We start from the raw sequence: 16,307 nt of genomic DNA, 5'->3' as shown, positions 1-16,307 counted from the left end.
TGGTAACATTAAACAAATCGTAATCATAGAAGTTAAGCGCATGATGGGTCAAAGTGCTTTCAATTTTAGTGCTTTGCAACGAACCAATAGGCGCCGAGAGAGATGGGGGGGGGGGGGGTGCAAGGGGGGAGGGGTGAGAGGGGGTGAAAGGGGGGAAGGGGGTGAGAGGGGTTGAAAGGGGGAGGGGTGAGAGGGGGTGAAAGGGGGGAGGGGGTGAGAGGGGGTGAAAGGGGGGAGGGGGTGAGAGGGGGTGGGGGGGTGAAAGGGGGGAGGGGGTGAGAGGGGGGAGGGGGTGAGAGGGGGGAGGGGATGAGAGGGGGGGGGAGGGGTGAGAGGGGGTGAAAGGGGGGAGGGGATTAGAGGGGGGGAAAGGGGGAGGGGGTGAGAGGGGGTGAAAGGGGGGAGGGATGAGAGGGGGAAGGGGTGAGAGGGGTAAGAAAGGGGGGAAGAGAAAAAGGGGGCGTGGTACTTGCATGCAAATGAGCCGAGGTCGTGGGCGTGGTTTCCCCGGACCCGGAAGCGCGTGTATTGCCGGCTCCGTGGCGACCCAGGGCGAGGTGAGGGCACTTGGTGAGCCGCTCCGCTCCGCGCTTTCAGCGAGTGACAGACCGAGACGTTTGATTTTGCGCTCTTTCTACTTAGGCGATAATAATTAAACAAAACCCTACACAGATACAACGGCGAATGTCATCTCGAGAGTGCCAGTCTGCTCTTCAAATAGCCTGAAGTAACTTGAGTCTTCCACCACCCCGTGTCTCTCCTTTTCTTTCTCTCTCTCTCTTAATGAACGAGATCTGTGCGAATTCGCGTGCGATGGTTAAATTGGCGAGGGCTTGGGTCGGGACGCCGCACACACGCTGCTGTTATTGTTATTGCTGCCTTTGTTTACGTTACATGCTTACGAATCCCGCTGTGATGCTCGGAGCGATATCGAGTGAAACAAGGCAGCAATGTCATCGTTTAGATGTTTTTCCTTGCGGTCGTAATTGTGCGTCGCCGAAAGCGACGTTGTTTGTCATTGTTGATGGGTTTGCAGACTGCGCGCCCCTTGACTCGAGGGCTCTGCGCTTTTGTTCCGTCTCCGACCGCTTTAATTCCGTAACCCTGGGCTGGAGTTTGGGTTCAATTTCGTGTGAAATTGACCGCGTTCAAGGCATTCTCGTTTGACGCAGTGCGCACCAGCGCATTGTGCCAGCCGGTTCGCAGTGGCCAGGAATGACAAAATGTAGAAGGAAACGGGACCCCGTTGGGAGAGAAATTCATCCAGCAGTGGATTGAGAATGGATGATGACGGTGCCTTTTGGCCATTGTGAGTGGGTTTTTTTTTAAAGCTGGTATTCTTCTTACACATGGCTGGATTAATAGCGACGTGGAAAGTCTTAAGTCCAGATTAGTTGGCCAGGAAAATGGCTTTCAGTTGATGTGCGGCGGTGGATTCATTGAATTCCGTTTTGAATTCAGAGATTCACTGCTGTGCAGTTAGTCCATGGTCTCGTGTTTTCACAATTGCTCACCACGCTTTCTTTGAATGTCCACTTGTGAAGGTTTTGTTTGGGAGCTGTCGTGAAAGTCGCGGATATTAATTCATGTGGACCATAGTTTTTTCAGGGTGGATTCAATCCTGAAGCCTGCTTCTTGGGATTCGTGATCAGACCCTTGTTACGGATATTGGTGTTCGCCAACGTTCTGGAGCTGCTGATTGTGGAGATGAGAGTTTTACTGTTGCTATAAACACACAGGTTCGACTCGACATCCACTAACCAAACGACCAGCAGCAGCAGCACCACCAAGGCAACGAGACGAAGCTCGCAGCAGCATGCATTCGGACAAGTCTTGCATCCGCCTGAGGGTCCTCACTCTTAACTGCTGGTAATATGAACCGTGAGCGTGATACGAAACAATGGCTTTGTGTGCTATGAAGAATATACATTGCCCGAAACGCCCCCTCATGTGTAATTTTTCGTTCAAGATAGTATTATTGACGAATGAGTTGAGGTTTGTTATTTATGAACAATGAAGTACTTGTATGTAAATAACAAAAGAGTGCATTTTAAATGGCTCTTTGGCACTTGCTTTGCTGTTTGCTTCGCTTTCTCCGCTCAACAAAGTCATGAGACCATGTCTTTGTTGAGTAATCTGGATGCTATCTAACCTTGTTTTTCTTAATTTATTTTTTATAAAGTTAATGCGTTGGCAGAATGTCTTGCTGACCTATTCAGAGATTTGGTGGGTGGAAGTGGTTTTTCACAACGGCACTCCAAAACAAGGCCACACAACCGACTGGTACGCGTGTATTTTTTGTGTTTTCCCATGTACCCAGGTCAGCCTGCGTCTTTTTTTGTAGTTGATAACATTTATTTATTATTTACGTCCATTCCTATTGTGTGAGATGAAAGAACAGGCTGTTTGTTTTTAATCTCTGAGATAAAAATTACATGAAAGGGGTGAATCGCGTGTTCCTTATCAAAACAGCTGTATATGTTTTTTTTTTAAATACCAGAGTGATTTTCAGTTTCATCCTTAATGGACTCAACTATAAATAGTTAACATTTACGTGCCTATCAGCAATCATCTGTGCATCGCATACAGAATTGCCTTCCAAATCAATAGCTGAGTTGCATGTAAGAGCGAAGGTTGAGGAACCACTGCCATAAAGCACCATCAGTGACCTTGTGACTATAATTACTCTGTACGTCATTGCATGTACAGCTATTCAATTTAATCATTCATATCAGCGTTTTTCATTTGACATTGTTCATAAGTGGGGGAGGACAATTTGTTGAGTTTTATCACTGTGTGTAACATCGTGCAGCAAATTAAAATGTAAATCTTGTGTTGAGGAGTACTATGGGGACCCAACGAGGGGCAACAGCGGGAAGGGGTCCAAGCAGAAAGGGGAGTGCCAGAAGGGAGAGAGAGTGGAGGGTAAGTAGAAAGACCCCAGGTAGGAGAGCCAGGTTAAAGGGAGGAGCCCGGGCTAAGGGGATAAAAGGGGAACCTGGACGGAAGGGGAGGGGAGAGTGAGAAAGGGGAGTTGGGGAGAGAGAGAGGAGGCACGTTTCAGGGAGAAAGGCTCCTGGGCCGGAGAGACAAAGGAGGCTAGGGGTGGATGAGTAGGGGGGTAGCCTGGACGGAGGTCGAGGGAGTCCGGCGAGAGGGCGAGATTCAGGGAGTAGGGGCTACTCGCGACAGGAAGAAGTGTGCGAACGTCGGTGTGAATAAACGGCAAGCAGCCCTGAATATTCGACCCTGGTCTCCATCTGTAATCACGAAGCACGGCTCGACACTTGTATGAAATCCATTCTTTCTCCGACAGGGGCATTCGGTACCTAAGCAAGCAGTGCAGCGAACGCTATGACCTCCTGCAGAAGCGCCTACTCGCCGAAAAGTACGACATCGTGATGCTGCAGGAGGCAAGTTCTTTGTTGTCCTTTAAGTCGGACGTCGAGCCTATCTAATGAAAGCACCGTGTGGGCACAAGACGGTCTGGGGCACCTTCGTCACTCTGAGTTAGCCTAAACTCTGCCTTCATTTCTGTACAACAGGTGTGGAGTGAGAAAGATTACTTGCAAATAAAGGACTGCACCAGGGAGACCTACCCACACTCGCATTACTTCAGGAGGTAACAATTACAAGGGTTTACTTTAACCGTAGCTTGCGTACAGTTGTGGTGGGAAACCTACATGTCATCTTTGTGTGTTTTTTTCCTATTGTATATATGTGGAACTTCTTTCGCACAGTACATCGCCAACCATGCTAATCGGAGGTGCTATTAATTGCTATAATGAGATTTACTGAAAACAAATTCTAGTTTCGGATACGTATGGAAAATGGCAGATGCATTTTGTATAATAGCGAGCAAAGTAGGAATGAGTTTCTATTAACTACCTCTCTCAATCAGTCTTATGTCTTGTGTTTAACACTCCGAGGCCCTGTATGACATAGTAAAACATGTTTATGATGCTACGATGTTTTTGCACAGTGGAGTCATTGGGAGTGGCCTGTGCATCCTCTCCAAACACCCGCTCGTGGACACCCTGCTCTTCAAGTATTCTGTCAACGGCTACCCATACATGGTAACCTGCATTTATCAATCACACTTTATGCAAAAATGGAAAAAGAAACTTGCTGATGTCAGCATCTGCACTGCTGCCAAGTTTTTAAGAAGCAGTTGCTCAGTGTGTGTCCGCTAAGGCAAAGTGCATTGCAGCATAGCACTTACCAAATTAAAATGACAAGGTCCAAGGACCTGCCTTTCAGTGCCCTGGGGATATGCATGATTATCACCAGCTGTGATTACCCCACTGCAGAGGTCGCAATCGGGTACCCGATACCCGTACCCTACCCGATACCCGATACCCGTACCCTACCCGATACCCGTACCCGTACCCGGCTGGGTACGGGTACCCGTTTGCGACCCTGGTGTGGCCGGGTACGGGTAGGCCGTGAGTCACTGGTGAGTAACCGTTTGTCACTCATTTCCCAACGTCTTGTCTCTTCTCACAATTCAAGTTCCTAGAATCAACCCACCCGCGCCTGCAACATGGCTTCATCCCAGAGGTCGCAATCGGGTACCCGATACCCGTACCCTACCCGGCCGGGTACGGGTACCCATTTGCGACCCTGGTGCGGCCGGGTACGGGTAAGGAATCAAAACCCGTTTGCGACCTTTGCCCCACTGCTAGAAGAAGGCTTTGCTAAGCTGGGGTCCCTTCCATGATCGTCTAGCTGCTGCACACGGGCTGGTTTCATCGTTACACCTCCGCGGTGAACATCTTCTCGGGCACGTTCTCTCCTTTGGCTGCCACTGTGCTTAGTGTCTAGGCCAGTAGCCCTTAATATTCCCCCGTGATGTTGATCTGCCCACGTGCACTTACTTCTCTTTACAGACAATATGAAACCTGGCTTGGGTATGTTATCTGATCCTATTTTAGTCACTTCATGCTGGTTGTCCATTTTTGTCATCATATTACATACAAAAACAATAAAAGATTTAGCAATTCTGGGGACATTCAATTAATCTCCTTTGCCAAATTTCATTGGGCATGACTGTTCGTGGCATTAACTATAATACACCCTTTATCTTGATTTATTCTTCAAATAAAAAGATTACATGTGTAGAAAATATATGCCATGCCATACCTTTCCTGTGCTTAATGCTGGGTGTGGGGTCACCAACAGGGAGCAATGCAGAAATTATTTCTTGGATTTACCTGGACAGAGCTTTGAGTGTCCTACCCCTTGTGATGCAGGTTCTGTCTTGCTCTTCCAGTTTTCCTCCCACAAGCCAAACTACTCACAAATAGAATTGGCCAAACAGGTCAATGCAGAACCCTCTTGCAAAGCAGTTGAGGCAGTGAGGCTTCGCCACATGATTGAAGGGCATTAGTAACATGCATTAAACTGTGCCAATGTGCACATGGTGTTGTGTTGCAGGTGAACCATGGAGACTGGTTTGGAGGCAAAGCCGTTGGCTTGGCTGTGATTGACATTGGAGGAATCACCGTCAACACTTACATCACACACGTAGGCACTTTGTTCATGTCGCGTTGTACAGTTCGAACGTTCCTTGAGTACTGCTGTTATGCAACTTTAAAAGTAATACATAGACATGGTATGTTTTATTCTATACGTTGAATTGCCGGGTTTTTGTCAACTAAAGGCACACTATGAAGGCTAAAAAGAATGCATCTCAGGTTGATGATAACCCACTTCCTTAGAACTGCTTTTTGTGTTTAGTTTGTTGTCCTTCCCCCGCTCCTCCAATTAGTACAGTCGGCTACGTATGGAACCAAAGAATTGTAATATACATACAGTAAAACCTTGGATTGCGAGCATAATTCGTTCCGGAAACGTGTTTGTAATCCAAAGCACTCATATATCAGTTGTGATCACGTGACGCTCGGCAGACAAAGCGTTTGCACGTACTACTCGTATTGCAAGACCTCGCTCGTTTATCAAATTAATATTTATTTAAAACATTTTCTCGTCTTGCAAAACACTTGCAGACCAAGTTACTCGCAATCCAAGATTTTTCTGTAGAAAGAATAGCGTTTGTCTTTTAGATACTTATCCCAGGCTATCTGATACATGTTGGAAGCTTCATTAGTGAAGACTTTTGTCTTTTGAGTTTCCTCCCTTTAAATCTCCACATCTGCTATGGCATGGGCAACACGCATTCTATCGATATTTGAGAGAGTCCAATGTGTTTGCCATCATCTCGGCTGTGATGGTTTAAAATGCTTTTGTTATACGTTGTTGAAAACCATCGAAGTTTTTTGTTTGTTACCTTGTGCAGAAAGAATACGTCACGAACATTTCAACCACACTTAACGGTCTATAGTCTTAACTGATTATAATGCTTTAGTACGGTCATGAATTATACCGTTATAGACACCCCTGTAAGTAAGTTTAAAACTCATTTGAGACAGCCCAGGAGTCGAGGTATGTTTCTAAAAGAGCTGTTTGTTTTGAGTACGCATTTATTTTAAGTAGGCGTCTCAAATCTCCAAAATACTTGTACAGTTGAGTTTTCATTCTCACAGAAGACTGCTATCTGTGCAGTTCTTGTACTCTAATTTATGGCCATTTTTAAGTTCCTTTAGGTTCCTTTTGCCTAAGTGTAACTCACAAATCTAAAGCACAGGCTATCTTTGTCACTTGATGTAACAAGTCAACATGAACAGAGAAACAAAAAATGTTAATTCATCGTGAATTTCCCCAAAACGATGGTTGTACCTGAAGGGATAGATTAGTTACCTGGTGATGTATGTATTTATATTGAACTCCCTTGCTTTATTGTTGTCCCGGTGTTCTTGGTTGTCATAGCTGCATGCAGAGTACAACCGCGAGAAGGATGCCTACCACCCACACCGCGTGCTGCAGGCCTGGGAGCTTGCCCAAGTCATCCGGTACATGCCACACACCTGCTCCCCATCGCACACTGTCACACAACCTACGCAGTCACTAGCAAATAACAGGAAGATGCTAAGTTAGCAGCAGACTTTGGTGCAAAAGGTATAAAGACTTTCAAAACGCCTTTGATTTGGACGTGTGGAAATATAACAGGCCAAAAATGTACCATCAATATCCCTTGCACTGTCACATGGAATGAGCGAGAAGTAGAGACCATTCACACAAGAGGTGAAGTGGTAGAAAAAAGGACGACCTAAAAGATAACAACGAAGGTGTATCGGAAGTAATCGCTGTGGCCAAGGACGAGCAGTGCAAGAATTATTGCAGCCTCATCGTCAGCCTCCATGTGGCAACAAATAGACGTGGTAGAAAAAAAGAAGTTGCTGACTATATGCTGAACATCAGTCTGGGTTGCAGATGACAATCAATAAACATAACCTCTTGCGATATTCATTTGTACCTTGCTGCCCTTGTTTTAGTGTGTGTTGTAACGTAAAAATTATTGACGTGAATTGGCACATTTACCCTTTGTTGCCTAAAAGGCTGAAATGTGATGCTGCAAATGTTTGGGTAATTGTAATTTCACATTTGCAGAAGTCCTTTACATCAGTTTTTCTAGCCTGGTTAACAGTTACAAATGATCGATTTTAAGCATTTGCAGTTGTGCTTCTTCTTTGGATTTGTCAACTGGCTTTGTGTTTGCTGCTGAAGGAATTCCAGTCCTACAAGGTCTCGGCAATTCACTCCATTGCTAAGAGTTGGAGTTGAGGAGTTGTGGGGCCAATTAAGGCAAACATCCAAACAACACTGGATCTGGTCTCGTGCACATGTGGCTCTGCAATGAGAAGCGGTAACAGTAGCACTCACAGCCACAGTCATTACTTATCAATGAGCAAGTGATAGTTTCCCCATTACATAGGTTCGATTTCACCAACATGTCAAATAATTTATAAGTCTGTTGGCCAAAGTCCACTCAGGTGTTCATTGTGTTTAATCAAGGGATTTTAATTCCAGGCAATGTAATAGGATAAGTAACAGCATATTAAACAATCAGAGACTATGATCTAATCAACCAGAATGCACCCAATCTCAGCGGATCTTCGAAGCGGCGTTGAGCCTGGATAGTGCTTGGAAGGTTGACCACCATAAACAAACAGAGGTCATAGGAAGTGTAGGGCTATGTGGTGGGTATAAGAGTGAAATGTAGCCAAATCCATGTTGTACTGTACTTCTATGCTGCCACATCATGCTTCCCACATTCACAAGCCCGCACTTTCTAACATGATAAAGTATTATTAAGCAATGGATGAAAGTTGGGGTTTTTAAAGCTGAACCTTAAACGCCTGTAATGTGTAAGTCATTGCTTTAGCAACAGCACAGTAACTGCATATATAGTCATCATTTTGATAATATGCTCCATACACTTACAACCAACACACTAATGTAATAATTTCATACAAGTTGGGCCTGTTAACATATTTTTCACAGAGCTACCTTCACCCCCAAGTACATTCTGTATATAAAATGTACTAATTTTACCCCCCCCCGTCACCGCCCACCGCAGTCACACGTCGCACGTGGCCAATGTGGTTCTCCTTGGAGGAGACCTCAACATGCACCCGGGGGACCTGGGAAATCGGTTGCTACGCTCGGTGGCCGGCCTCACCGACTCGTATGAGAAGGCCCAAAAATACGAGGCAAGGCGGCCATCTTCCCCCACAACGATTGTCTACTCCCCAGACTGGCCGCCATTTAAATAAAATACTCAGAACCCAAGTTAAATTCTATGTAAAGGTTCCCAAGATATCTACATATCCGTGTAATCTACTGGGTTTACTTTATAATAGGCATGCAACAGTACATAGATTAATTGATGAAAAATGTTGTTACGCTTATGATACATGTAGAATATTTGGTAGTCAATTATTAATATTTTTTTTGCAAATTGTATGCTCACGTTATCTTAATGTTAATGAAGTGAACAACAAACATTGTGTTTGTATTGTTAAAATGAGACGTATAATTCTGCATTATATTGCCACGATGATTTATCACATCTCTGTGTGAGGGGTTCATTATTACATGCATAGTTTCTACTGATGTGGAACCAGTAAAGTTGTTTGCACATATCTGTAGATTTCTGCACTACACGCTTAGGGGCGGAGAGTGGTTTGCATTCAGTAGCTTGATTTAGGTTTACCTGTATGCCAGGTAATGAAGAACTACAAATAATAAGAGTTGAAATGTTTGCAAAGGTGCTGTTGTTCAATGTGAAATGATAACTGTCTCATTGTGTGTTGTAGGGGCCACAGGATGGGTGCACGCTGCTGCCTCAGAACTGCTTTACCTGCAAAAATGAGCTGGCTACCTTTCCAAATGGAATTCGCATCGACTACATTTTGTACAAGGTGTTGCCTGCCCGCATGACCACCCCTTCAGCAGCCTGTCCTGAATTCCACATCGTTGCTCCAAGCTGTAATCATCCTTACTTAAATGCCTGCAGCAGAGCAGATTTTTAACAACTACTAATGTGGAAAGTATTAGCTGTGTCTGATCTGTCATATCTCTCGATGACTTTCATAAAAATTTACCAATATAAATCACAGTTTAGTTTAAAGTTCCATTCCTATGGGGAAATTTCCCTATAGAAAGCATTGAAATTGATCAAAGGGTTTCCCAAATTTGTCATTGTGTCATTTGTAAAAGCGTTTTTGGCCAAGGTGCCGTCACATTCCATATGCGCGACTCATCTCCCCACAAGGTTACGCGCCGTGTCACTAAATGCATCTCATTTTTAAAAGATGAAAATAAGTTCCATGGAATTTTAAAGGGACTTTTATTCAATATTTCATAATCCCCATTATGTGAACTTGAGTGGTAATGGAAAATAAATGTATTCTGGTATTTTATTTGGCATAAATAGTATTTTGTATAGTTGGGAAAATATTTTTAAAATATCACTTATCAATATGGCCCTTGCCATGTGAGTTAGAACCTCACCGTAGTTGCTCTTTCCTCTGGCACGGCACGGCAGGGTGTGGCCGGGTTTTCCATGAGCTGTGAAGCCGTCCACACGACCACAGGGATAAGCATCGATGGACAGGGGTTGCCTCTCTCGGACCACGAGTCTGTGACTGCCACCCTGCTCATAAAAATTCCCGATCCAAAACTCGCCAACCCATCTCCACCAGGTGAGTACAGGGGTTGGGCAAGGGCCAGGTTCAAAGTGGCCCGTGTCATCTTCTCCAATGGCTGCTGTTGCATTTTGACCACTTGTGCCTCTTGTTCTAAATTTAAGTCTCATAGATAGCCTATATTTACATTTTTTATTACAATATAGATATATATATCAATGTTAATGCACATTCTTCAGTCATATCTGCACAAGTGATAACTTATAAATGGCAAAGTCAAGATTATGCAGCTTAAATTTCGATTTAATGCTGTCGTGACTGCAGGGATTCATATTCTTGGTTAAAAATAAAAAATAAATGTCATCGTTGTATTTTTGCTAGTTTATTATTTCTCTTCTACGTGACTTAACCGAAAGAACCAAGAATATTGTGCAGCTTGTTTCGATGAATATTGTGCAAAGTTTTCTTGTGACCAGTTTTCAAAGTTGTTAGACCACGAAATGGGCAGTTAATAAGTATAACCCGTAAAAACGAAGTTTTGTCACTAAATCCTTTATATGCGTGGCAGCGAACTTAATATAAAGGATTTAAAAATATATTTGCCTGTGGAGGACGCGGGGATCGATACCGCGACCTTTGGCATGGAAAGCGAGGGCGCTACCAACTGCGCTACTCCGCCACGGCCTGTGGAGGGGTTACGCTCTGGGCTCTTACACTGTGACGTTCAGCCAAAGCCATGAATGCGTTCTATTTGAATATATGTAAAATAATTTTTTTTTGCCTAAAAAGTGTAACATTTTGAGAATTTTTTTTCACGAACATTAATTGTCTTGCACAACGAGTCTGTGTGGAAAATGTCAGCTCGATTGGATCACGGGAAGTGGGTTAAAACACGACCGAAAGATTTGCACGGTCGTAAGCAAGCAAGCAAGCACGCAAGCAAGCACGCAAGCAAGCAAGCGAACTTAATATAAAGGATTTAAAAATGCAAAGTTCTGTCAATTATGACAAGAATGGTCAAGCAAGCTTATTTAAAATTCGAATTTAATAACATTCAGAAAGTCAACTTGGGTTGCTAGAACATGTCATAAGAAGAGAGTAAAACTACAGAAGAAAGGTGGTGAACATGGAAGCAACAGGGTGGAGACGAGTGAGAGACCTATAAGGAGGTGATGTTGGATTGTGGAGTGGACATGGAGATGGTGCAGGACAGGAATAATTTGAGAAAGAGGACCAGGATATATGGGGAAAATGCCAAGATGTAGAATTTTGACTTAAAGCTTTCGTGACTGCAGGAATTCATATTCTTTGGGTCTTTCGGTAAAGTCACGTAGATAGGTTCAAAGAAAATAACCAAAAGCTACGACGTTTCGATGGCAACACGGGCGGTCGAAACGTTGTAGTTTTTTGTTATTTTCTTTGAACCTATCTATGTGACTTTACCGAAAGACCCAGAGAATAGTTAGAATTTTATTAAATTCAATATGGTTTAAATCATGATTGCCGAGTACAGGGGTCCAATGGCCCAACAAATAGCCAGAAACAAACAGCACTTGAAGATTTGAGGGTATAATAGATAAAGAGTGAATACATTTCTTGAATTGAGCAAGGTTATACAGGTAGGAACAACAGGTTCCACACTGCCCACCAGGGATTATTTGTCTATCGTGCATATGGGGAGGGGAGGGTGGGGGTGGGAGGGGAGGGTGGGGGGTGGGAGGGGAGGGTGGGAGGGGTGGGGCTGGTTGGGGAGGTGCTGGGTGGGGTGGGGCCGGGTGGGGCCGGGTGGGAGGGGTGGGGAGGGGCTGGTCACCCCGTGGTGCCCTTATAAAACTCAACGTTTAACCTACACACTACACTATACAGGACACGATACACTGCACTTATACAGGTAGGAACAACAGCTTCCACACTGCCCACCAGGGATTATTTGTCTGTCTGTCGTGCACGAATGTGCTGTCCAACCAAGTTCCTACCTGCCCACTCCGAAGGAACGTGTTAAAATATTGGGAAGAGAGACGATGGGAGATAATTCCAAAGTCGAGGCGTGCGAGGAATGAAACAAAGTGAAATGTTTTAGCCTGAAGCATGGTGATTGAACACACTACGGATGTGATAAAACAGTCTGGTAGAGTCCTCGACATGGGTGGACAAATCGGTGAGTGAAGTTATCAGCAATTGACCATGTAAGATTAAGCTTTTTGTATGTATATTGAACTTTTCCCACACCTTACGTAGGCCGACCGTGCTAATCAGAGGTGTGGGGGAAGGACAACAAACTAAACACAAAGCAGTTTGAAAGAAATTAGTTTTCAATATCGATTTAAAAGTGCATGGCTACAGTGGCTTCCTATTATCGGAAGGAAGAGCAGACACCAAACCGGCAAGATGTTACAGTTGTCTTATATTTGGAGTACTGTCACACGTCCACACCTCACATCTTTCTCGCAGCCGAAAGCTCAGAGGAGCAGGAAGTGCTGGAGGAGGCGCGTGCAGAAGTGGCACGGGGCTTCCGCCACGCAGAGCGCCGCCGCACTCTGTCGGCGCAGCTGGGCTCGCTGTCCGGTGGGCTGCTGCTCCTCCAGGTGGTGGCGCTGGTGGCCTCCACCCTGCGGTGGATTCTCATCTCGGGCTCCCAGCCGGACGACCCTGGGCTCTCGTCAACGCTCTTTTGCTCGTCGGAGTTGGGCATGTGCGCGCTGGCCACCGCGGTCGTCGCGCTCGTCATGTACATTCTCTTCTCGGCCGAGAGCAAGGCCCTGCGCGGTGCCGAAGAGGAGATCAAGACCAAGATGAGTCGGAGGGGGGCTGATCCATAAGGCCTGAAATTTTGTGATGAAGTAAAAACACATTGCCGAACGATGTAGCGGGTTGCGTACTCGCGGCTGAACCTGCCTCGTATTTAAAACAAGCATCGCACATCATGAGTTAATAGAGTGGTACAAATTTAAGAGAATGATGACATTCCATAGGCAAGCAGCAGCAACATTAATTATGCACTGCTTTAACACATGCTAAAATATTGTGTTCTTCTGCTTACCCATCATACATATATAGTATACTTACGTAGAAAACGAACATTTTCCCCATTTTGCTATGACATGTACTATTGGCGAGCGCCTATTTAATGATGCCTTTGTCCGTGCTCTACCATTAACGTTGCATAACTCTGCTTGGCCGTCAAGGCTAGCTTGCCGAGGTTGTGGTGCAGGGAATTCACCACCATCGCCACTTGCCCAAAAGGGCTGTTGTCTGCAAGGGCGATTGCACATGTATAAATCTGCATGCACAGACTCTAATCTTAAGCAGCTAGAGATTATGGTGTACTTGTACATTTTATAAACCAGGAAAATAAGTCACCAAATATATACATTTCAGATATACGTATTCAGCTGTTGTGCATTCATATTTCATTCACATATAGACCTTTGACATGAAAATAGACGCAAAATGCATTGCGTATTTTTTGTGTGGAAGCTTATTAGTTGTTGGAGGCTTATCAATTACTGTATTCAGTTCAGACTGAAACTAGACAGAATATCTTGACTTCTTGATATATAATTTTGCATTGACGAGCAAACAAATATTTTAAACTATAATTGAGGTTCGGTATACTCAAATGATGTGACATAACTAAATTATTACACTCCATTAATGTGCAATAGCCTGAACCAACATTTAAATATACTCTTGGTTAGCTCAACATTAAGGAGCTTTCGACTGAAGGGTTTTAACGAAGGTACTTGAAATGGTTTAATTGCACTTGAAAAATCTGAATAATTGTCTCTGCTGAAGGTTTGCCGGTATGTGTCTGTTCATATGGAAAGACTGCCTTTTAGAATAGTATCCTGTTTGAAGCATGTCGAGATTTATGAAATCATATCTTAAAAACCCTTTGTCGACCCACCGATGAATGAAGGCCTTCTCATGCCATGTCGGTCATGAGGATTGTTTGATTATACTTCACCATGCTGGTCAATGTGAGTTGATGGAAGAGGATACCCAGGACCAATTCAGGTATCACTCCCCATGGATGTTAGCCATAGCTGGGAATCCACTTCATTTTGCCAGGTACATAGTGCAGTGCGCGAATTGCAACACAACGCTCCATCGATAAAACGTTTATCTGTATGGCGATGTATTTGAGATTGAATACATTTAGCTGCAACAAAAGACTTTGGGTGTGACCTGATAATACACATTTGAAGCCCATTATGTATATTGAAAGTGTAGAAGAGCGTTTTAGATTTTCAATATTGGATTTAATTTCATGGAGGGGAAAAAAAACACCAAATGATGGGAGTTGTAAATATTTGGGGGTTGCACTACAAAACCCCGTTTAATTTTTCAGCTCTCGTTAAAAACTGAAGATGTACAGGATCCCTGAAGACTGCACCTGGTTTTGTTTAGGCCAGTAATTTGTCCCCAAAATATGTTTCTATCAGTGGAAATGTTAGGGTGGCAACAACAGCGTTTGAATTATTACATTCAACAGATTACCACCAAGTTCAATGCGTGAAACTTTATAAATGATTGGAGTTGTTAATATGGAAATGCACATTTTACTGTTAAGTATGTTGCTGTATAATTTAAACATTTGCAAATTAAATTGACCGTTGGACTGGACTTGCGTGGATTGATGTTTAATCTTGTACGTTATATCTAAGGGTCATCTTGATTGAGCCTCAATGAACAGCACGTGAGACACTGCATTTAAAACAGAAAATTATATTCTGTATTTTTGACGAACGTGATATTATTGTTTGTACATATACGGCCATTTAGTCCAGAGGTGACGTTGAAAGTCATGGGGGTTATTTGACCATACTTCGCCACGTTGGTTACTGTGGGCTGGTGAAGGCGGGGGGGGAGCACGGCTCAGTCCAAACAATGTTTTGCTGCACCCGCCCTCTGCTGCACAAAACGTCCGACAGAATCCTCGAGAACACGATTTGTTATGCATGAAAGTTGCTCATCCAAGAACTAGTATTCAGGCTCCAGCCTGCTGAACCTTAAGACGTGACGACTTCGAGGTGACTGCGTGATTTGTCATACGAAATTATATTTGTGCATTATTATAGTTGTTTTGTAGAGTGATATTCAAAAGCAAGATTTGTGGGGAGTTCCCTTTGACAAGTCACCAGTCACTTCCCGTGGACTGTGCAGGGTCTGGTCATCTGTATTGCACTAGGTGGCGCAAAAGTCCAACTTTACTCCGATGTTGCATGCATCAGCCATGATCCATCCACTGATGATGGCTGGTGTTCATTGGTTACAATGTAAGTGCCATTAAATGGTGTCCGTTAAAATAATGACTCGTGTAAATTTCGATTCAAAGTTTTCGTGACTGCAGGGATTCATATTCTTGGTTCTTTCGGTAATGTCACGTAGATAGAAAAAAAAGTGAATACAAAAAATTATCACGACGTTTCGATTGCAACACAAGCAATCATCATCAAGTGTGAAAACCACAGCAAGAATTTTTTTTTTTGAAAGTGCGTTTTTTTTTTTACCAGTGTTGCGCTGATTTTAATCTGCCAGTCGCTCTTGTAAGGCAATTCTCGTTTTAAATTCAAAAAGCTTCGTTTAAAACTGTTGTATAGCATATATTTGTGGAAACGGTGGCCAATTACCAGAGGTGGGACAAAGTCATTGTTATGCAAGTCCAAGTCGAGTCGCAAGTCATCAAATTCATGACTCGAGTCTGACTCGAGTCCAAGTCACATGACTCGAGTCCACATCTCATAGGTGGGACAAAGTCATTGTTGTGCAAGTCCAAGTCGAGTCGCAAGTCATCAAATTCATGACTCGAGTCTGACTCGAGTCCAAGTCATATGACTCGAGTCCACACCTCTGCCAATTACCACGACAAAGTATAAACATGGAGTACTATCACAATAGTTGTACGCATATGATAATCCTGTATTGTCCTAACATCCAGTTTGCAAACCACGTATGTAACCGCTGGTACAAACAGTAATTTATACTGGTAGGAACCTCCTGGTTACACCAGCCCACAGGGAATTATTGTGTCCGTCGTGCAGGGAGGGGCTGGGTGGGGAGGGGCTGGTCAACCCGTGGTGCCCTTATAAAACTCAACGTTTAACCTACTCACGCCGGCTTGTGCCCGCCCTCACAGTCGGGCATATTTGCAGAATACACCACGCCGCCGTTGACCCTGGCCATTGACCGAGCAACCCAACGTTCCTACCAGCTCCCTCCGCAGGAATGTGTTTGGTATAGTGGCCAATGCGATAT

General features: G+C 44.2%; 1 protein-coding gene across 4 annotated transcripts; it reads left to right on the top strand.

Annotated features, from left to right (window-relative positions):
* Positions 1-456: 456 nt before the first annotated feature.
* SMPD2 (sphingomyelin phosphodiesterase 2) lies at positions 457-14,675 on the top strand. Of its 4 annotated transcripts, none has more exons than XM_078859005.1 (11): positions 457-557; positions 1,740-1,869; positions 3,317-3,413; positions 3,546-3,622; positions 3,983-4,076; positions 5,437-5,526; positions 6,829-6,911; positions 8,480-8,612; positions 9,219-9,323; positions 9,950-10,106; positions 12,501-14,675. In XM_078859005.1, the coding sequence occupies exons 2-11, from the start codon at positions 1,817-1,819 to the stop codon at positions 12,866-12,868; spliced, it is 1,257 nt and encodes a 418-aa protein (XP_078715131.1). In that variant the 5' UTR covers positions 457-557; positions 1,740-1,816; the 3' UTR covers positions 12,869-14,675. The 4 variants fall into 4 exon arrangements, with proteins under 4 accessions (XP_078715131.1, XP_078715128.1, XP_078715130.1 ...); XM_078859002.1 differs by having other exon boundaries at positions 465-570; XM_078859004.1 differs by lacking the exon at positions 457-557 and adding an exon at positions 588-727.
* The last annotated feature ends 1,632 nt before the right edge of the window (positions 14,676-16,307 follow it).

The sequence above is a fragment of the Lampetra fluviatilis genome, chromosome 8 (genome assembly GCF_964198595.1).
Source record: "Lampetra fluviatilis chromosome 8, kcLamFluv1.1, whole genome shotgun sequence".
In the NCBI taxonomy this organism is placed as follows: domain Eukaryota; kingdom Metazoa; phylum Chordata; class Hyperoartia; order Petromyzontiformes; family Petromyzontidae; genus Lampetra; species Lampetra fluviatilis.
This window is presented reverse-complemented; position numbering and strand designations above follow the sequence as displayed.

Coding starts and splice junctions, on each gene's coding strand:
- SMPD2 (XM_078859002.1), top strand. CDS start 474: ATGCAAATGAGCCGAGGTCGTGGGCGTGGTTTCCCCGGACCCGGAAGC. Junction 5,527..6,828: donor TCAACACTTACATCACACAC/GTAGGCACTTTG, acceptor TGGTTGTCATAG/CTGCATGCAGAGTACAACCG. Junction 9,324..9,949: donor TCGACTACATTTTGTACAAG/GTGTTGCCTGCC, acceptor ACGGCACGGCAG/GGTGTGGCCGGGTTTTCCAT.